The sequence below is a fragment of the Podarcis raffonei genome, chromosome 12 (genome assembly GCF_027172205.1).
Source record: "Podarcis raffonei isolate rPodRaf1 chromosome 12, rPodRaf1.pri, whole genome shotgun sequence".
NCBI lineage: Eukaryota > Metazoa > Chordata > Lepidosauria > Squamata > Lacertidae > Podarcis > Podarcis raffonei.
The window spans coordinates 3,104,768-3,127,161 of NC_070613.1; the positions used below are offsets into that span (position 1 = coordinate 3,104,768).

Below are 22,394 nucleotides of genomic sequence, written 5' to 3' on the forward strand. Positions count from 1 at the left end.
AAGCTTGGCTGTAAGACACTGGGGGTTATAATGCAGAATACCTGCAGGTGGGGACAGAAAGCTGATTTGGGAGAACTTCCTGGATCACCCAGTTACTCGATTTATCATCCATGAATTCTTAACAGGGAGCAAGCTCCCTTTGTTGTTGTTTAGTCGTTTGGTCATGTCCAACTCTTCGTGGCCCCCTGGACCAGAGCACACCAGGCACTCCTGTCTTCCACTGCCTCCCGCAGTTTGGTCAAACTCATGCTGGTAGCTTCAAGAACACTGTCCCACCATCTCGTCCTCTGTTGTCCCCTTCTCCTTGTGCCCTCCATCTTTCCCAACACCAGGGTCTTTTCTCTTCTCATGAGGTGGCCAAAGTCTTGGAGCCTCAGCTTCAGGATCTGTCCTTCCAGTGAGCACTCAGGGCTGATTTCCTTCAGAATGGAGAGGTTTGATCTTCTTGCAGTCCATGGGACTCTCAAGAGTCTCCTCCAGCACCAGAATTCAAAAGCATCCATTCTTTGGCGATCAGCCTTCTTTATGGTCCAGCTCTCACTTCCATACATCACTACTGTACTGGGGAAACCATAGCTTTCACTATACGGACCTTTGTTGGCAAGGTGATGTCTCTGTAGATTTGCTTAGGGGATCATGCAGTAGGTCTTGAAGAGAAGGCATGAGGTGCAGGCCTGGGAAGTAGAAACAGCTTTGTATCCGCTGAGTATCCCTGTTCCATATTCCCTCTGAGTGGACCACTGCAGAGATGGCTTAAAAGCCATGCCTTTGTACTTCCAAGCCGTTACCCAAACCGTAAAGAAATCCTCTGGGGACAAGCTTACAGCTGAGCCTGATGACATGTAGCTTCTCAATAGCCCTGCATGGGTCTTAAAATTAATTTAGCAATTCCCCAAGCGCCCTTGGCTTAAGCGCGGAAATCTGCTCTGCGGCAGTCGATGGGTAATTGAGGCCTGTTGAGTGAGAGTGCGGGGTGGCGTTCCCTGAGCCTCCTGCCAGAGTGGGCGGGGCTCTTTCCAAAAGTAGGCGGGGCCTGGTAGCAAGCCCCACCCACCTGGGTTGCAATGCAAGGGGAGCAGTGAAAAATTTGGACGCTACCCCGCCTCTTCAGAACAATAGCGTGGTATTGGCTTGCAATGCAAATCTCTCAGAATTTTAACTGAAATTTGCTCCGGAAGTCTTCTTGGAGCCACGCAACATAGTTCATCCATAGACTGTAATATCTCTATTCCATGCTGTGTGCTCCCAGACCTCTCCCCCCCCCCAAAGATTCCGGGCTCCTTTTCCATTGCTTGTCGCCAGAGATATATATAATTATATATATAATTATAAACAGCGCCTTAACCCAGATGGCTGACACCTGCTTCTTTGACAACTCGCAGCAGATGGATGGAGCAGATAAATGGGGGAAGAACAGAAGGCCAAAATTAAAAAAAAAAAAAAACATAGCAAAGCAAGCCTGGTTTCTTGCACACCAGCTGCCTTGCCGTTTTCAAAGACCAGCACGTTCTGAAACGCGTGGAAAATTCCCTACCTTGTAGAAATGTCTGTGGACATTATGCATCAGTCGGAAACGAGAGTACACTGAGCATCGGTGCAGAATTCCAGGGTAAAAATTGTCGGCGTGGTTCATCTGTGTGGGGAATTGTGGAAGGTCTGTGTTTGAATCTTCTCTTGGACCGTGAGGCTCAGTGGATGACTTTGGGCCCTTAGTCTCTCACACACAGGCTGTCCTACCTTGCAAGGATCATTGTGAGGTACCACATTATCCGTGAATGTCACTCTGAAGAGCGGGAGGCAGCGAAGCCAGCAGCCTCGGACCCAGCACTGCTTGGGAGTTCCAAGAATCCAAAAAATTCTGTGCCGTTTTGAAATCGGGGCTTTAAATCAGAGCAGTTTTGAAAGGCTCAGCCCGCCCTCTTGATTCAAAACGGTCTCCAAACATTGACGAAAACCTGGAACTTGAGAAACACCGTGCAAAACTTGGTTCAGCTAATTTACGAGGTGTCCAAGTGCTTAGAGAACAGGCAAACAACTTTCCAAAATTTGGTAGACTAGCAGAGAGAGCTTTGCGTTTTGTTTCTTTTAAAAAAACCTCCAAAGAATGCTGTTGTTTAGTTGTGTCCGCCTCTTCATGACCCCCTGGACCAGAGCACACCAGGCACTCCTGTCTTCCACTGCCTCCCGCAGTTTGGTCAAACTCACGTCCTCTGTCGTCCCCTTCTCCTTGTGCCCTCCATCTTTCCCAACATCAGGGTCTTTTCCGGGGAGTCTTGTTTTCTCATGAGGTGGCCAAAGTATTGGAGCCTCAGCTTCAGGATCTGTCCTTCCAGTGAGCACTCAGGGCTGATTTCCTTCAGAATGGAGAGGTTTGATCTTCTTGCAGTCCATGGGACTCTCAAGAGTCTCTTCCAGCACCAGAATTCAAAAGCATCCATTCTTTGGCGATCAGCCTTCTTTATGGTCCAGCTCTCACTTCCATACATCACTACTGGGAAAACCATGGCTTTAACTATACGGACCTTTGTTGGCAAGGTGATGTCTCTGCTTTTTAAGATGCTGTCTAGGTTTGTCATTTCTTTTCTCCCAAGCTCTAAAGAATAGTGAGGTTTATAAATGGATAATGTAATTTGTTGGTTTCTAAGGTTGTGCAAGCCTCGCCCCTGGAAACCTGACCCAGGGCCCTGATCCCAGCACTGGCTGGGGCAGATGGGAGTCTCAGTCCAAAGCCTTGGGAGAGCTGCCAAGGCGGCAAAGGCTGCTTGCTGTGCAGCACAAAGCAAATAGATAAGAGACAGAACAAGACGGCAGCAGGTAAAACTATTTGAAGAGACAAAACTGGCTGGTAACGCATGGGAAGACTTTTTCCTAGCCTTTACTGTGGTTAGGGAGGAAGTTAATCTGTTTGCGAGCCAATTAGCAGGAGTGCAAGCTTTGCGCTTGTTATAAGAAAAAACTGCTCCTTTTCCCTTACAGGGTACCCAAGAGCCCATATAGAGTTCTTTTGTAGGTTCCTTATCGGTAGAAGAAAATGACAGAGGCCAACCAGAGAATATTGAGAAGCAAAGTTGCTAGTAAGCCTGATCTTTATTAACGGTTGCAACAGGGTGCTCACAACCACACACAGGAGAGACCCCAAACAATGGTGCGCAAACCCTTATACAGTGGAACCTCATGTTGCGAACATGATCCGTGCGGAAGGCACGTTCGCAACCTGCAGTGCCGCGTCTGCGCACACGCAGGGCGCGATTCAGCGCTCATGCGCAAGGCGCGATTTAGTGCTTCTGCACGAGCGCTGAAACCCAGAAGTAACCTGTTCCGGTACTTCTGGGTTCGGCGCAGTGCACAGTCCGAAATCTCATAACCTGAAGCATCTGTAACCTGAGGTACCACTGTATAGACCTCTGGAATTGCCCACCCTGGAGCCCAAGACTACCCCTCCCATACATCATACGTAGAGAAGAGGCGGTCTACAACAGAATCCTGTCTGGCACAAAACCTGTTGATGGGCTTAAACGGTAAAGGGACCCCTGACCATTAGGTCAAGTCGTAGCCAACTCTGGGGTTGCGGCGCTCATCTCGCTTTATTGGCCGAGGGAGCTGGCGTACAGCTTCTGGGTCATGTGGCCAGCGTGACTAAGCCGCTTCTGGCAAACCAGAGCAGCGCACGGAAACACCGTTTACCTTCCCGCCGGAGCGGTACCTATTTATCTACTTGCACTTTGACGTGCTTTCAATCTGCTAGGTTGGCAGGAGCTGGGACTGAGCAACGGGAGCTCACCTCGTCGCGGGGACTCGAACTGCGGACCTTCTGATCGGCAAGCCCTAGGTTCTGTGGTTTAGACCACAGCGCCACCCAGTTGATGGGTTTATCTGTCTGTTAATGGGTTTACCTCGACAGCCTGGCTATTCTTTTGTGATGAGAAATATTTAATTCCCGAGTCCAGGTCACAGGCTCGCCCTATTCATATCTTAAATGTGCCCTTAAGGCAGGATTTGTGAACAAAGAGACAATGGGGAGGTTTTTCTCATTTCCTCCCTCCTTGCAGAGAAACATTTGAGGTCAGTTTGGAGGAGACAAAATGGTTTCAGGACTTTTTCCTGTAGTGTTTCAGACATGCGGTTTATATATTTATGTATGTTTTTGCTCGGTACATTTATTTTGTATCTTAGAACTTATAATTTTCATAACAAGCTCTTCTTGTGTGTGCCAAAGCCCATTAGCATTAAAGCAGAGCCGGTGCACAGTCCTGGTGCAAATGCTTGTGTGCATTCACACTCACACACAACCCTTGTCTTGGACGGCTGATGGAGTTGGCAAAATTTTCAAAGTTTGTTCTGCATTACGTTTCAAGCAGCAATATCTGTGGCAGAGATTCCACCTTCTGCCTCATCCGCAGAACGGTTCAGTTTCCCTCTGAAAGGCCTAATAAATCTGGAGGTGGGGCAAAGCTCTCCTTGCAGGACTAAGTCAGGGTTCAGGGATTCCTGCCCCCCCCCCCCGGTGACTGGAACAAGCGAGGCAGATCTAAAAATAGCACTCGAGGAAAATTCCTTTCCTTTTCCCTTGAATGTAAGCCGACAAAGCTGATGTAAACATAAAAATGAAAGCTTGCAGCCATCTGGACTTGAAAGAAGGGGGTAGACTCCTTTTGATGTACGCCAGGAAGGAGTTGCCCCCCCCCCCATGTTCAAGCAAAACTGACCCAACTCCTGAAACTGGCATTTCCCCGCAGGCTGGGAGTCAGCTAGTGGGTTTGGTGCGTATGCGAATCTCCACAAGCCTTGTGGTAAAAAGGTAAAGGTTAATAATAATAATATTTTATTTATATCCCGCCCTCCCCAGCTGAAGCCGGGCTCAGAGCGGCTAGCAGCAATACAGTGGTACCTTGGGTTACAGACGCTTCAGGTTACAGACTCCGCTAACCCAGAAATAGTACCTCGGGTTAAGAACTTTGCTTCAGGATGAGAACAGAAATCGTGCTCCGGCAGCAGCGGGAGGCCCCATTAGCTAAAGTGGTGCTTCAGGTTAAGAACAGTTTCAGGTTAAGAACGGACCTCCAGAACGAATTAAGTTCTTAACCCGAGGTACCACTGCAAAAGCAATAAATCACATAAAATCACAATCAATCAATTGAAATGCATTCTAAAATCAATTCATTCATAAAGAACTGCTGACAGTTAAGTCCAGTTGCAGACGACTCTGGGGTTGCAGCGCTCATCTCGCTTTACAGGCCAAGGGAGCCGGCGTACAGCTTCCGGGTCATGTGGCCAGCATGAGTAAGCCGCTTCTGGCGAACCAGAGCAGCGCACAGAAACGCTGTTTACCTTCCCGCCGGAGTGGTACCTATTTATCTACTTGCACTTTGATGTGCTTTTGCACTGCTAGGTTGGCAGGAGCAGGGACCGAGCAACGGGAGCTCACCCCGTCGCGGGGATTCGAACAGCCGACCTTCTGTCAAGCAATGTAGTAGTTGAGATTGTAGAATTGTAGCATTGGAAGAGGGTCCTCTCGTGCAACCCTCTGGCCAATAGACATTCCGTTGTGGCGACCGTAAGCTAGGATTAAGGTGCCATTTGGCACCTACCTTATACATACACAGTTTGCAACACTGTCTATAAGACGTCTGTTCAAACTCAAATACCGTCTTCATCTGTACTGGATTTGAAACTGTTTTACATACGGGATTGTTTCCTGTTGTTGAGGTTTTTGCAGCGAAAGCGCTTCCAGGTATTTTGGGATAAATAAGTAGCACACCTGCAACTGCACCCACTTACAAGCCCGAGAGCCAACCCTGTTTTAATGTTTTTTTAAAATGTCAGGGAGAGGAAGGAGGAGAGACTGCTGTTTGCATCTGGAGCCTCTGGGCCTGGCTGTGTGCGGTTTAAGAAAAAAAACACACCTCCCTCCCAGATTCAGGGACCTTGCACGAGTGGAACAAAAGAGGCACGACATGACCAGCAGGGGCATCAAAACCTCAACAGGCTCTGCCCTGGCTTTCCAGGAAGCAAAAGCCTGAAGCAAAAAAGACAGCTTTATTCAGAATCCCGAAGGAAGCTTTCCCCACCCTTCTGGCATGTTTGTTTTGGAGGGGAGAAACTGAGTTTGAAAAGCTGGACATTGGAGGAAAACGTTTTTCAAGAAGCTCCTTGCATCTTCTTAGTCTCACTGTAACAGTTTGTGTTTCGAATTTCTGCAAGCGAATTATTTAATACCTATGACAATTTAAGTTGTTGTTATTTTAAGTGGCAGAAAATTGTTGTTGTTGTTTAGTCGTGTCCGACTTTTCGTGACCCCCTGGACTAGAGCACGCCAGGCACTCCTGTCTTCCACTGCCTCCTGCAGTTTGGTCAAACTCATGCTGGTCTCTTCGAGAACACTGTCCCACCATCTCGTCCTCTGTCGTCCCCTTCTCCTTGTGCCCTCCATCTTCCCCAACATCAGGGTCTTTTCCAGGGAGTCTTCTCTTCTCATGAGGTGGCCAAAGTCTTGGAGCCTCAGCTTCAGGATCTGTCCTTCCCGTGAGCACTCAGGGCTGATTTCCTTCAGAATGGAGAGGTTTGATCTTCTTTCAGTCCATGCGACTCTCAAGAGTCTCCTCCAGCACCATAATTCATCAATTCTTTGACGATCAGCCTTCTTTATGGTCCAGCTCTCACATCTAGTGTGGTGTAGTGGTTAAGAGCGGTGGACTCGTAATCTGGTGAACCGGGTTCGCTTCCCCGCTCCTCCACATGCAGCTGCTGGGTGACCTTAGGCCAGTCACACTTCTCTGAAGTCTCTCAGCCCCACTCACCTCACAGAGCGTTTGTTGTGGGGGAGGAAGGGAAAAGGCGAATGTTAGCCGCTTTGAGACTCCTTCGGGTAGGGATAAAGCGGGATATCAAATCCAAACTCCTCCTCTTCTTCTTCTTCTTCTTCTTCTTCTTCTTCTTCTTCTTCTTCTTTCATACATCACTACTGGGAAAACTATAGCTTTAACTATACGGGCCTTTGTCGGCAAGGCGATGTCTCTGATTTTTAAGATGCTGTCTAGGTTTGTCATTGCAGAGAGTTGGCGCCGATCAAATCTGAACTCTTACGTTACACCGGTGAGATCTTGTCAGGAGGTTGTAACAAAAGCGGGGGAGCAATGGCACCCGGACCTCAAAATATGCAGGTGCATAGCATGTTAAGGAAATCTTGGGCCACCTGAAGAGCGAGAGAAGCAGGTGCATTGCAGAGGGTTGGACTGGATGACCTTTGGGTTCCCTTCGAACTCTACAATTCTGTGATTCTAGGGAAGCCTGCCTTGATGGGTTGGAGAGCCCCACAGCAGGTGAGCCTCTTTGCCTCTCTTTCGGTTGCTAGTCCACCCCCCCACCCCCCGTGGGACTTTCTATTTTTTCGCCCACAGCCGCCTCTCAGCCCTGAGCGAGCCAAGCAGGAGGAAGCTGTGGTCTCCCTGCGTCCTGTTCGCCTTCTTGCTCAAGAGCAGAAGCTGACAGTTGTGCCTCGCCCTTCGGCAACGGCAGCCATTAGCCGGCAACCCGGAGGAGCCCAGTAGGGTGGGTGGAGTGGAGTGGGACCCTGTTGTGTTGGAAGCGGCCTTCTCAAACCCTCCCTCTGGGTAACCGGATGCTTCATGGAGAATGAGGTAGGAATCTGCGGTTCCGTGTCCTGATAGATCCCAATAGTTCTAATACAGTGGTGCTTCAGGTTACATACGCTTCAGGTTACAGACTCCGCTAACGCAGAAATAGTGCTTCAGGTTAAGAACTTTGCTTCAGGATGAGAACAGAAATCGTGCTCCAGCGATGCGGCAGCAGCAGGAGGCCCCATTAGCTAATGTGGTGCTTCAGGTTAAGAACAGTTTCAGGTTAAGAACGGACCTCCGGAAGTACTTAACCCGAGGTACCACTGTAAAGCTCTTCCAGTAAGCAAAGCTCCCCTCTCTCTCTTTATCCCTAAAACACCTCTCTTTCACCTCTGCACATGCTCAGGGGCACCCAGGCTCTCAGCCCTACCTGTCCGTCTTCTGTCTTGTCTGCCCAGTGGTTTTATCCCCTTCCAGTGTCCGTCAAACCATCTCTCTCTACTACCTCTTTTTTTGGTGGGGGGGGGGGACTTTGCACCATGAGCTACTTGGCAAATAAAAAAAGAAGACGCTCCCACTTTATTTTGGATCTCCAGAGCTTGCCTGTGGGTTTTCCCCCCATCTCTGTGCGCAGGAGAAAAGGTGCGCGGAAGCAGCCAAGGGGACAGATGTGTGGAAACGTTTCCTGAGCTTGCGAATTGGTGGGTCAGCTGAGAAACATTCCCAACCCAACGTCTTCTCTGTGTCTTGGAAGGAATGTTTGTTCATATAACGCCAATCCTGCCCTGACGGCTGCCAGTTAGTTTCCAGGCCCAAATCAAAGTGCTGGTTTTGACCTGTAAAGCCTTAAAGGGCTTGGGACCCCAATACCTCAGGGACCGCCTCTCTCCAGATGAACTGACCCGGCCCCTGCCATCCTCCTGCAAGGCCCTTTCTCGTGCGTCCTCCCCACAAGAGGTCCAGAGGCGGGCAAAAGAAGAACAAGGCCTTTTCTGCAGTGGCTCCCCATTTGGAGTGTTCTCCCATTATACGTTTTTAGGCACCAAGCGAAAATGTTCCTCTTCCACCAGGCCTTTAGCCGATTGACATCCGATGCCCTTTAAAATGTGTCGTAGAAGAGGAGATTATTGGTTTGCTTCTCTTCTTCTTTTTATTATGTATTTGGTGTTTTTTAATACTGCAGGTTTATCTTACGAGCCGTTCTGGGATCTATGGGTATAGCATGGTGTACAAACTTAAACAAAGAACAAGTTTCTGTTCTCAACATCTGCTATATATCTCTTGAGTAATTCAGTGGAGCATCTAGAGATTCCAGAGTCTCTTTTTGAGCTGTTTGCCAACAAGGCAGGTGTACCTTTTGTGGGTAGCTTTTTCCAGTTTTGTACCCATTTTGTTCCAGCTCTGTACCCGTTTTGCGAGCAGCTGTGCTCCTCCCATCTCCCCTCCTCGCCCCTCCAACCCGCTTCACTCCATATTGCCCGATAATAGCAAGCTTGTCTTCACGGGTCGCATAGCAGCCACAAAGGCATCCTTGTTGTCCGATTTGAAAAGCTCCCTTGGTGATTGTTGTGGCTAGGCACCGGGATCTGCAAAGAATGGCAAGCTGAGCCCAACCCCTTGCAGCGCTGGGGTGGCATGGCTACAGCCCCAACCACTTTGGCCAGCAAGCCTTGCCCAGGACACCAAGCTGGTCCCATCAGCACTTTGTGGCTTAGGGCCCTCGTATTTACGGGACCGCCTCTCCTGGTCTGCCCCACGGAGGACCTTAAGGTCCATGAATAATCATAGTTTAGAGGTCCCGGGCCCCAAGGAAGTCAGATTATCCTCCGCCAGGGCCAGGGCCTTCTCAGTGGTGGCCCCGACCTGGTGGAATGCTCTGTCCCAGGAGACCAGGGCCCTGCAGGATTTAACCTCCTTCTGCAGGGCCTGTAAAACAGAGCTATTCCGCCTGGCTTTCAATTTGAACTTAGCCTGATCTCTTATTCCCTTCCCTGCCTCCCCCTCCCCTTTTATGAAGATTACCCGCTCTGGGATCCCACAGCTAATTCTCCCTTGGTCTCCTCGCTGGCCCAAATAGGACTAATTTAGCCAGCTAGCACTGGTGATCATCTGATATTTATTGGATGGATTTCCCCCTTAAATTGATTTTTGAATTCTGAATTTATTGTTATTCACATTTTATAATGTATTTTATGCTGTTTTTTGTTGCATTAATGAAGTGTTTTAAATTTGTTGTTAGCCGCCCTGAGCCCGGTTTTCTGAACCGGGAAGGGCGGGGTATAAATAAAAAATTATTTATTTATTATCAGGCCAGATGTGGATGGCTTCCCCTTGAGAACGTGGGGCTGCCTACTTCTGCATTTCTTTACGGAAACGTGGAGCTGCTTTGCAAGCCTGTATTTGCTTTCTTGCAGGCGTGGCCGACCTGTGGCCCTCTGGAGGCTTGCCAAACTGCACCTCCCATCATTCCTGGCCATTGGCCATGCTTGCTGGGAGATGATGGGAGTTGTAGTTCAGCAACCTCTGGAGGTTCCGCTACCCCTGCATCGCTTCCCAGACTCACTCAAACGGCTTCCGGCCCCATCATAAAAAGGTAAAGGGATCCCTGACCATTAGGTCCAGTCGTGGCCGACTCTGGGGTTGCGGCGCTCATCTCGCTTTATTGGCCGAGGGAGCCGGCGTACAGCTTCCGGGTCATGTGGCCAGCAGGACTAAGCCGCTTCTGGCGAACCAGAGCAGCGCACGGAAACGCCGTTTACCTTCCCGCCGGAGCGGTACCTATTTATCTACTTGCACTGTTGTGATTTTGAACTGCTAGGTGGGCAGGAGCAGGGACTGAGCAACGGCAGCTCACCCTGTCGCGGGGATTCGAACCACCGACCTTCTGATCGGCAAGTCCTAGGCTCTGTGGTTTAACCCACAGCACCACCCGCGTCCCTTATCATAGGTAGAATCTTATCTCCTGGCTTTCTTCAGCCACTTTTGAATCACAACCACAGCGCAGCCACCATGCCTAGATTGCAGTCCGAAGAGCGCCGGGTTGCGGGAGGCAGAAGCAGTAGCTACCTGGGGCTGCTGGCAGACCTCTTTGGTCCATCTGCTTCAAGTTCCCTGCAGGGGAAGGTCTCCACTCTGCAGCCTCCTTCTAGCTATAACAAGACTCGAATCTGCTGCCATAACTTCCTGCCCTGCTGCCAATGTTCCTGAGAGCTAGAATGTCAGGTGTGCGTTCAGGAGCCAGGCCCTGTGACCAATAGGACTTTGCAGGACTGGGACCTTCCTAAGTTTGTTCTGGAGAGGCAAGGCGCGGCCGCACAGGTGAGGCCGATTGGTAACTCCCAGCACCTGGTGGCAAGAGCCGGGAAGGGATATAAGGTCAGCATTTCCCTTTGGCTGTTTGCCAGAGCAACACGCTTCCTGCCTTGCTGTGTTTGGCTTATTGCTTCCTGATCCTTGAACCTCGGCTCTCTGTGGTTGCTGCCACGGTGCAGAGTGCCTTTCAGCATTTTGACTAGGAGAGCTAAACCTTCAGATTAGACTACTGCTGTGCATTATACATGGGGCTGCCTTTGAAGACTGCTCAGAAACTGCAGCTAATCCAAAATACAGCTGTGACATTGGGAGTGCGAGGTGGTCCATCTTTTTCAGGGTTGTGGCAGGGGACTAGAGCACAGTCTGCTTGTGCCTGTTCTGTCGATTGGTTTCTTCTGAAACTTACTGAAGTCTTACCAATAAACCAGCAAAAGTCTGATTACTGAGGAAGAGTGGAAATGACTGTGCGTGCCAAGTCTGCCTGCTCCTGTAATGTGCACGAGGTGGTCTTTGCAGCTGCCCAATGAAACCCTATACAATGGATGCTTGGGTTGCGAATGTGATCCGTGCAGGATGCACGTTCGCAACCTGCAGCGTCCGCAACCCGCAGCAGTGCCTCTGCACATGCGCGGGTTGCAATTCGGTGCATGCGCAAAGCACGATTTAGTGCTTCTGCGCATGCGCGACCGCCAGAAGTAACATGTTCTGGTACTTCCAGGTTTCGGTGGTCCGTAACCTGAAAAAGCACAACCTGAAGCATCTGTAACCCGAGGTATGACTGTAATTGCTTGTACGTAGGGAACTTAACAAAAATACCACCATTGGAAAGGCATGGAATTAGTTCAGGGTCAATTTGCCTTTTTAGTGGTGGGGAGGCCCGGCCCGGCCGCACCAGAAGCCCATGCTGTTGCTTGGGGTCCCAGCAGCAGTATCCTTTTGCCCCAGAATCCCTTGTAGTGTCACAGCCAATGATCTCTGATGTTTCAAAAGATCTATTCTCCCTTCTCCTTCGATCTTGCAAGGTAGAGCAGCAGGAGACCTGGACCAGTGTGGTTTCCAGCTGGGGTTGGTTGGGGTGAGGGTTGTTAAAGGAAAATGCCCTGCTGCCTAGAATTCTTTTTTCAGCTAATAAAGCTCCGCACCTGGCGGAGAACCAGCTATTCATTTGGGGGGGAAAGTTATATAGGAGCAGGTGAATAATGAGCCCTTTCAAAAAGCAGGGCGAAGCAGCCTGCAATTAATATAATGGCTGCTCAGCTCATTGAAGCTGGGAACACTGTGCTCCGTTCCGTCTCTTTTTTGTTCCTCCTCCGTCGAAAAATAGCTACCTTAATTGATTCATATCTGACAGACAGTGCTGCGCTTTGGCACGAACAAGGTAGCTCTGTGGGCATAGCAGTCAGGTCCGCCAAGTGCTGGTCCTAAAGTCATAGCTGTCAACTTACAGATTTGAAAATAAGGGACCAGCAGACTTGAAAATAAGGGACCAGCAACCAAAATAAGGGACCTGCAGCCTCACCTCTTCCAGGCACTCCAGTCTTCCTGTCCTCCTGCAGTCTGGTCAAACTCATGCTGGGTAGCTTCGAGAACACTGTTCAACCAACTTTGTAACCAGAGGTTCAACTGAATAGAATCTGAATCACATGCACCACAAGGCCTATGCAGCCTTAACTTAAGATGGCTCCCTGGCCTGGCTTTGCACTGCAAAGTTTGCAGCAGCATGTGCAACAAAATGGCGTCCAGCATTCAAAACCCCATCAGCTTGCATTAACTAGCCACACACAAGGCATGCAAGCTCCACCCCCCAGTCGTTCTTAGACTTCTTATTGGGTGAGCAAAACAGCCAAGCAACACAGTTGGAGCCTCCCTCCTCCCTGGCCGGCAGGGAGGGAGGGAGAGGAGCTGCTTCCTTTGAAATTTAAGGGACATCCTTTAAGGGGCATTTAAGGGACATCCATCAATAAGGGACAGCAGCGGGACATGGCGCTGGAATAAGGGACTGTCCCTTCAAATAAGGGACACTTGACAGCTATGCCTAAAGTTCTCTCTCTTCTCCCTCACCCCTTTCTGCCCCGCAGCCTGGCATAGTGTCCCCTTTCAAGCGCGTCTTCCTGAAGGGCGAAAAGGTGGGTCGGGACAAGAAGACCCAGGAGAAGGTGACAGAGAGGCGGCCGCTGCACACGGTCTCCGTCCCTTTGCCTGACCGGGTGGATCCCGACATCCTCTTGAACGACTACATCGAAAAGGAAGTGAAGGTAACCGCAGCCTGCTCCTGGCTTCGGCCGCTTAGCGTCTTTCCCATCTGCAGGGGTGGCCCGGAGGTGTAGCCGCCCCACCAAAGAGTCACCGGGGTTGTCGTCGTTAATTAAATTTGCATACCTCTCTTTTCATCCAAGGGACGCAGGTGGCGCTATGGGTTAAACCACAGAGCCTAGGGCTTGCCAATCAGAAGGTCGGCAGTTGAAATCCAAGCAACGGGGTGAGCTCCCGTTGCTCAGTCCCTGCTCCTGCCCACCTAGCAGTTCAAAAGCACATCAAAGTGCAAGTAGATAAATAGGTACCGCTCTGGCGGGAAGGTAAACGGCGTTTCCGTACGCTGCTCTGGTTCGCCAGAAGCGGCTTACTCATGCTGGCCACATGACCCGGAAGCTGCACGCCAGCTCCCCCGGCCAATAAAGCGAGATGAGTGCCGCAACCCCAGAATTGGCCACGACTGGACCTAATGGTCAGGGGTCCCTTTATCTTTTTTAACCCATCAACCGGGTGGCGCTGTGGTCTAAGCCACAGAGCCTAGGACTTGCTGATCAGAAGGTCGGCGGTTCGAATCCCGGTGACGGGGTGAGCTCCCGTTGCTCAGTCCCTGCTCCTGCCAACCTAGCAGTTCGAAAGCACGTCAAATGCAAGTAGATAAATAGGTACTGCTCCGGCAGGAAGGTAAACGGCGTTTCTGTGCACTGCTCTGGTTCGCCAGAAGTGGCTTGGTCATGCTGGCCACATGACCCGGAAGCTGCACACCGGCTCCCTCGGCCAATAAAGCAAGATGAGTGCCGCAACCCCATAGTCATCCGCGACTGGACCTAATGGTCGGGGTCCCTTTACCTTTACCTTTTCATCTGAAGATCCCAGGGCAGTTTGCAACAGAAAAATAAAAAACGAGAATGCAAAATGCCTAATAAAACAAAAACAAACCAATAACCTCCTTCCCACAAACACATTTTAAAAGTCACAGAATGATAATCAGCCAAACGCCCGGAGGGAGAGAAACGTTTTCGCCTGGTGCCTAAAGGCCCCAGGCAAAGCTCCCTGGGGAAAGCATTCTGCAAATAATAAAAGCTTATTTGATACACTGATTACATTAAAATACTGGTTACAGGTAGGTAGCCGTGTTGGTCTGCCCTAGTCGAAACACAATAAAAAAATTCCTTCCAGTGGCACCTTAGAGACCAACTAAGTTTGTTATTGGTAGGAGATTTTGTGTGCATACGGATAATACTGCTTAAACATGAAGGCCAAGCATATTGCTTCCATTTTACTGGCCTTGCTAGCTAGGGGTGATGGGAGTTGTCGTTCCACAACAGCTGGGGAGATACACTGGTTTAGGTGGAGCTTTCTGGATGGAGTGTGTCACACGTGCTCCTTCCTCTGTCATACTCCCTTCAAAGGTGGTCTCCTGTTTTAAGAGCAGGGCTTTTCGCATTCGTGCGAGATGCATTAGCGGGGTTCTGCGGAGAGGCCTTATTTCTCCCCGGGGCATGTTGAGAATCGCACTGGCCTCCAGAGGGCCGAGGGGCAGTTGGTGCCTGCTTTCATCTCACTCTGACAATTCTTCTTTTCTTTTTTCTTTAATTTTTATTAATTTTTTCAAGAAATAGAAATTAAACAAAGAAAAACAAAGAACACTGTAAACACACTTATGTACATATTTTCCAAAATGAAAACTAATAAAAAAGGAAAAATAGAAGATAATAAAAAAGACGAAAGAAAAAAAATACTTTTCATAACCTGAAATTTTACCAAGTTCTTGCTTCAAATGCTGCAATATATAAATCCTAGTTAAAATATTATAAAAGACTTCCACTGCATTCACCACACGTCTCTTAGTTTTCTTGCTCGCATTTACATCTGTTCTTCAATCATTTCCTTTCCTTAGGTTCTTTCATAACCAATCAAATCTTTATGTTCTCTGTATTCTTCACAAGGTCAGTCTAGACACAACCAAACTTTCGTATTTGAGCCCTGCTTGTGTAAATAATCATTTAAACATTTCCATTGTTTCTGAATTACAATCAAAATTTTTGACTTATGCCTTATTAAATCCGTCAAATTTGCTAACTCCAGGTACTCACAAAGTTTACTTAACCATTCCCCCTGACAATTCTTCATTGCTTTCCAGTATTTAGGTCAATTAGCCTCTGTCCCAGGGTACCTGAACCCCTCCAGCCGAACAGAAGTACTGCATTTGATAGACAATGCAAAGGTGCGTACCAGCTTGTTTCGAGTTTCTCTCTTCCCCCAGTTCTGGCGTGTTACCCTTCTCTGAGAAGCATTCCCACCTGGGGAGAAGATTTCATAGAATCATAGAAATGCAGAGGGACCATGAAGATCATCTGATCCAACCCCTGCAATGTGGGAATCGTGGGATTTAGAATAGAATTTATTATTTATACCCTGTCCATCTGGCCGGGCCTCCCCAGCCACTCTGGGTGTCCTCCAACAGAGTATTAAAATACAGTGGTCTGTTAAACATTAAAAGCTTCCCTAAAGAGGGCTGCCTTCAGATGTCTTCACAGCCTAGGACCCTTGTATCTACGGGACCGCCTCTCCTGCTATGCCCTGCGGAGGACCTTAAGGTCCATAAATAGCAACACCCTAGAGGTCCCGGGCCCTAAGGAAGGCAGATTAGCCTCAACCAGAGCCAGGGCCTTTTCAACACTGGCCCCGGCCTGGTGGAACGCTCTGTCTCATGAGACCAGGGCCCTGCAGGATCTGATTTCTTTCCGCAGGGCCTGTAAGACAGAGTTGTTCCGCCTGGCCTTTGGCTTGGAGCCAATTTGATTCCCTCCCTCCCTCTCTTTCTTTTTTCTTTTCCTTCGCCTCCTGCGATGAGGCTACATTTTAATATTTTAATGTTCCATTATTTTAATGTATTTTATTTTTGTTTTTAAGTTGTAATCATTCTTCTTGTTTTTATTATTGCTTGTTAGCCACCCTGAGCCCGGCCTTGGCTGGGGAGGGTGGGGTATAAATAAAATTTATTGTTGTTATTATTATAAAAGTCTGGTAGTTGTTCTTCTCTTTGACATCTGGTGGGAGGGCGTTCCACAGGGCGGGTGCCACCACCGAGAAGGCCCTCTGCCTGGTTCCCTGTAACTTGGCTTCTTGCAGGGAGGGAACCGCCAGAAGGCCCTCGGAGCTGGACCTCAGTGTCTGGGCTGAACCATGAGGGTGGAGACGCTCCTTCAGGTATGCTGGACTGAGGCCGTTTAGGGCTTTAAAGGTCAGCACCAACACTGTGAATTGTGCTCGGAAATCTTGGGATTAGAACCCAAGACCCCGAGAGTCCCGTGCTTTAGCAGCTGAGCTATCCCTCCACATGGTCGTTTAATACCCTGCCTCTTCTTCCCCTCCCGCCTTCGTCCTAGAGGGCTCATAAACTTCCAGGGCAGCTGACGCAGGAACACGACGCTGTGATCAGCCTCTCCGCCTACAACGTCAAACTGGTGTGGCGGGATGGCGAAGATATCATACTCAGGGTCCCAATCCATGACATTGCGTCGGTTTCCTACATCCGCGACGACTCCTCGCACCTGGTGGTGTTGAAAACAGGTAGGCTGGCGAAGGGGTTGCCTTCTAGTTGTCTTTTGGGGGGGGTGTCTTGGTAGCCACGAGAGCCTGCTGCGTCCATCAGCTCTCGTGCGTCTCTCCTGGGGGGCAGCTAAGTGGGGGGTGTCCCATCTGTTGCGTCTGAGAAAGGCCGATTCTGTCACGCTCACAGCAGGCTGCCAAGAACGGACAAAATCCAACCATTTTGAAACAACCACCGTACGAGAAATAAGTAAAATAACCAAGCAAGTACAGTGGTTAAATAATATATATAAATAATATAATAATAATAAATTTTATTTATACCCCGCTCTCCCCGGCCAGAGCCGGGCTCAGGGTGGTTAACACCAGTAAAATCACAGTAAAAACCATAATGGAGAAAACAAACCAATTTAAAATACAGGTTAAAATGCAATTTAAAGCGCAGCCTCATTTTAAAAGTAGCCCATAGATCAAAACCATAAGGGGAGGGAAACATAAGGGTCAAGTCCAAGCCAAAGGCCAGGTGGAACAGCTCTGTCTTGCAGGCCCTGCGGAAAGATGTCAAGTCCCGCAGGGCCCTGGTCTCATGAGACAGAGCGTTCCACCAAGTCGGGGCCAGTGCTGAAAAGGCCCTGGCCCTAGTTGAGACCAACTTAACTACCTTGAGACCTGGGACCTCCAAAATGTTGTCATTTGTGGACCTTAAGGTCCTCCGCGGGGCATACCAGGAGAGGCGGTCCCGTAGGTAAAAGAAAAAAGTGCATAAATAAATACTGTTACAGCAGGTTGAAAGCAGCATAAAGTTGGGCATTACCACTGAGCTCGTTGTTCCAGAACATTACAAAAGAAATACCCTTTTCCTCCCAAGGGGGTGGGATGGGCTTATGCAGAATCACGTAGGCCTGGTTCCACTAATGGCCTCTGGTTTTTCTCAGCTCAGGACCCCGGGATTTCCCCCAACCAGAGTCTTTGTGCCGAAAGCTTGAAAGCTCTTACGTCAGGGTCTCTCTCGGAGAGCGGAGCGGTTCCTGTCGAAGCTTGCTGCCTCGTGGTCCTGGCTACGGAGAATAAAGTAAGGTGTCTCTGCCTCTCCTCCCCTCCCCTCCCCTTCCTCAGGCAGGTCCATTTTTGACAACAAGACTTCCCTTTGCCAGGAAAGATCTTGCCTTCATCTTGGACTGGTGCACCTACGCAGGTGAAAGAGATGCTCTCGGACTGCGAAGAGGCATCGACTCTGGGTCATATTACGCTCTCTTGTGGTCTAACAAGGAAGCCTTCTCTCCCAGATACAGCAAAGCAGGATTTTTCCAGCTAGGAGAAAATTGTGTCTGTGGAATGGATGTTTAAACGGTCATCTTCCTGCCTGCAGATGTGCAACTTACAGGCACAGAGCATTTTGTTTTATTTGAGACCTCTGCCCAGAAATAATTCTGTCCACCAGAAATCATTTGTCAGTGGCTACTGGAGATGGTAACTCTGTCAAAAACTTGCACTGTAGATAGAAATTTTCCAGTATTTTTTTTCCTTTTCATAGAACACCAGGAAATTTTGCTGCTGCCTGAATCGTTCCTCTGAAGTACTATTATTATCTCAAGTGTTATCATTACTTTATGAATTATGCGCATCTCATGACAATTTGCCGACCCACCGTAAGAACAGTTCTTCACTTCTCCCCCAAAGCCCATCTGACCTGTAGTAGTAGTAGTAGTAATAATAATAATAATAATAATTTATAATAATATTTTTTAATTTATATCCCGCCCTCTTCCATCCTTCTCCAGGTAACTGCGGAGGAACTCTGCTCGCTTCTCAGCCAAGTCTTCCACATTGTTTACACGGAGTCCACCATAGACTTCCTCGACAGAGCAATATTTGACGGGGCCTCCACGCCAACACGACACCTCTCCCTGCACAGCGGTAGGAGAAACAGCCGCGGTTTGGGTTCCTCTTGCAAGCGGCTGCTGCAGAGGGGAAGCGAGCGGACCCATACTGCTCCAGTTCCACCTGCACGACTCAGCGGTCATGTGATCTCTCCTTTGCCTACCTGGCATCCTCCAAGAGATGATGGGAGTTGTAGTCCAATGCATGCGGAGGGCGCCAGGGTGGCAAAGGCGGCTCTAAACTCACTCTTGGGGTGGGCGACGGGGGGGGTAATTGGTTCATGGGGCCTTTTTTCTTGTTTCATCATGTAATAATAATAATAATAATAATAATAATAATTTTATTTATATCCCGCCCTCCCCAGCCGAAGCCGGGCTCAGGGCGGCTAACAACAATAAAATAATACAGCATTTTAAAATCATTTAATTATAAAATTAATTCAAATCAAATTGATGGCAACCATTGGGCTAGAGTCCTGTGAAGATTGCCAAAGGAGGGAGTCAGGCTGTGCCCTGGCCAAAGGCCTGGTGGAACAGCTCTGCCTTGCAGGCCCTGCGGAAAGATGTCAAGTCCCGCAGGGCCCTAGTCTCTTGGGACAGAGCGTTCCACCAGATTGGGGCCACGGCCGAAAAAGCCCTGGCTCTGGTTGAGGCCAGCCTAACCTCCCTGTGGCCTGGGACCTCCAAGATGTTTTTGTTTGAAGACCGTAATGTAAAGTAATATATATAGGGAAAGGGGAAAAATAATTAAAATTAATAATAACAATAATATCCACCGGCGGCAAACTGGGCTGAAGTGGCTTCCCTCATCTCATCTAGCTTGAAGAGAGGAGGCTTCCATGTAGTGTCTACCTAGCCCAGATATTTCAATTCATTTTTTCATTTCCCTTTTATTTTGCATACCGCCTTTCTCTGGCTACTTCCTTGCAGATGACTCTTCTACAAAAGTGGACGTTAAAGATTCCTACGAAACGGAAGCAAGCACTTTGTGAGTATACTTCGGGCAGCAGTGAAGAATGGGGCACCTGCAGGGCTTTTTTTCAGCTGGAACTCAGTTCTGACGCCTCCCAGGTAGGCACCATTGCTATTATAACAGAACAAGGCAGGCGTTCCTGGTGAGTTCCGGCACCTCTTTTTCTAGAAAAATAGCAGTGAGCGTGTGTGTGTGTATTTACCGTATTTTTTGCTCTATAGGACACACTTTTTCCCCTCCAAAAATGAAGGGGAAATGTGTCTGCGTCCTATGGAGCGAATGCAGGCTTTCGCTGAAGCCTGGAGAGCGAGAGGCGTCGGTGCGCACTGACCCCTCTCGCTCTCCAGGCATCAAGCAGCTATCCACAAGCCTTCGGAGCGCGGCGGGAGTGCCTGCCGGGCTCCGAAGGCTTGCGGATAGCAGCCTGCAGCCCGAAGCACGGGGAGCGCAGTGTTGCACACCCCGGGCTTTGGGCAGCTATCCGCAAGCCTTCGGAGCCCGGCAGGAGTTCCTGCTGGGCTCAGAAGGCTGGCGGATAGCAGCAAGCTCCAGGAGCGAAGGCGAGGTTGTGTGCAACCTCGCCCCCGCTCCCAGACTCGGTCTGGGGTCGGGGGAAGCTTCGCCCGCCCCAGCCCCGCGGCTAAAAACGAAGCCAAGACAGTGAGCGGGATCCATCCGCTGGCTGTCTTGGCTTCTGCCAAAGCCGTGCGCAGCCTCTCCCGGCTGGAGAGGTTGTGTGTGGCTAAAGAGGAAGCCAAGACAGCCAGTGGGATGGATCCTGCTCACTGTCTTGGCTTCTTTGCTCTTTGGGGCTGGGGGGGGGGCGGGAATAAAAAAAACTAGCCGCGCCCTATGGTCTGGTGTGCCCTATAGAGCAAAAAATACGGTATTTCACAAAATCTGTATACTGCTTAATTGTAAGTAAAACGTCTGCTGGGTTCCCAAAGCAGTCGGTGCCGTCCCATGTGGTATGAGACAATGGAGCGTGCCTGTTCATTAAACTTTAATTAGTTTAATGTTAAGTAAACGTCCAGTGCGCTTCCAACGCCATAAATCTTATCTCAGCAGAGAACTTCGTGCAGCGGTTTAAGAAGGCAGGAGAGTCAGTACCTTTCAATGAAGAATCCTGGAGCAAGCACTTTGGAACTCAGGAAAAAAACTTTATTTACAAAAGAAAAAACCCTGGCGATAAAGCACACATGCTTTTATCTCCGGCATAAAGAAAACTTTACTCTAAACCTAACTCATATCAGCCCACCTGCCACAAACTGAGTGAACTGACTATTTATACAAACTAACTGGATGCTTAATGACTTCCAGCTGCTCAGTGATTAGAGCGACTTGTTACCTCTTAACCCTTTAGTACCAACAGTGCCCCCATTCTTTATCAAACAGTTTCCCCTCCTCCCAAATCTTCAGCCCAAAAAAGGCTCCCAGAACAGTCAAAAAGGGGGCAGGTATCAGTTCAGTCCCGAACCCTCAGGCTTACAACCCAACGGACGCAGCACGAAAGGAGAACTGACGGGGAGGGAGGAGGAGATGGAAGGCCCCTTGGCTCAGTGAGGGTGACGCATGGACCTGTTGTGCATTTCCAGTTCTTTCCCCGAGTCCTTGGAGACCGGTGGCAACTCCCCTTCTTCCTTCTCGGCACAGCCATCTCCCCATGCCAAGGCGGCCAGCGAGAGCGAGCTGAGCACCACGGCAACGGAGCTGCTCCAGGACTACATGATGACGGTAAGGGCAGGGAGGAAGGCTTTCCTTTCCCTGGGGAAATCTTGATCCCCCTTTGGGGGGGGGAAGGGGTGGGACCGAGGGTCTTGTCACACACTTAGCTGGGAGGTCATTGGAAGCTGCAAGCATAGCTGTCAACTTACAGATTTGAAAATAAGGGACCAGGAGCCTCGAAAATAAGGGATCAGCAGCCAAAATAAGGGAATTTGCTATTGTGAAGAGTTGCATACCGTATTTTGTGCTCTATAAGACTCACTTTTTCCTTCCTAAAAAAGTAAGGGGAAATGTGTGTGCATCTTATGGAGCGAATGCAGGCTGCGCAGCTATCACAGAAGCCAGAACAGCAAGAGAGATTGCTGCTTTCACTGCGCAGCAGTCCCTCTTGCTGTTCTGGCTTCTGAGATTCAGAATATTTTTTTTCTTGTTTTCCTCCTCCAAAAACTAGGTGCGTCTTGTGGTCTGGTGCGTCTTACAGAGCAAAAAATACGGTGCATTGGTAGGATTGACAGATGCTGTCAATCCGACATGAGGCGGTTGCACCGCTGCCATGGCCGCTGAAGCGCTGCCCTTCTGCGTCCCTCCCCATCCCCTCTTCCTCCTCCCTCAGGCCGCCTCCTCAGCTGTCACCACCGCTTCCGGGCGGCGTGGGCAAGAGTCTTTCTCCCTCCCCCCCTCTCTCGGGCGGGGAAGGGCTGATGGAACTCCTCGCTCCAGGATGGCGCCAGCGCGCGCTCTCGTGGTGGAGGACCCCGAGCCACTGCTTCCCTCCCTAGCCGGGCGAGCATGAAACCCAGGAAATTTAAGGGACATCATCAATAAGGGACAGCAGTGGGACACGGCGCTGGGATAAGGGAGTTGCCCGCCAAATAAGGGACGGTTGACAGCTCTGGCTGCAAGTCCCTTTCTCTTCCTTTAGAGAAGTGGTGGGAATGCTGTGGCCTCCGGTTGGTGCTGGGACTACAACTCCCATCATCCTCCAGTCCACTGGCTGAGGCTGATGGGAGTCCAAAGACATTTTGGGGGTGGCCTGGGCCAGGCCTCCCCTGTCCTCCCTGGGACCCTCCCCAGCCAGCCAGGAAGTGGAGTCTGCAATTATTATTATTATTTTATTCATTT

The 22,394-nt window shown here is 49.7% G+C and overlaps 1 protein-coding gene across 1 annotated transcript in view; it reads left to right on the forward strand.

Annotated features, from left to right (window-relative positions):
- The window catches only part of CCM2 (CCM2 scaffold protein), a 43,033-nt gene that overhangs the window by 13,574 nt on the left and 7,065 nt on the right, over window positions 1-22,394 (forward strand). Inside the window, exons 2-8 of the mRNA XM_053409418.1 lie at window positions 12,968-13,144; window positions 15,283-15,366; window positions 16,532-16,715; window positions 17,630-17,766; window positions 18,476-18,611; window positions 19,505-19,562; window positions 21,143-21,281. Of these exons, the coding sequence (XP_053265393.1) occupies window positions 12,968-13,144; window positions 15,283-15,366; window positions 16,532-16,715; window positions 17,630-17,766; window positions 18,476-18,611; window positions 19,505-19,562; window positions 21,143-21,281 (915 nt within the window). The remainder of the gene's footprint in view (window positions 1-12,967; window positions 13,145-15,282; window positions 15,367-16,531; window positions 16,716-17,629; window positions 17,767-18,475; window positions 18,612-19,504; window positions 19,563-21,142; window positions 21,282-22,394) is intronic.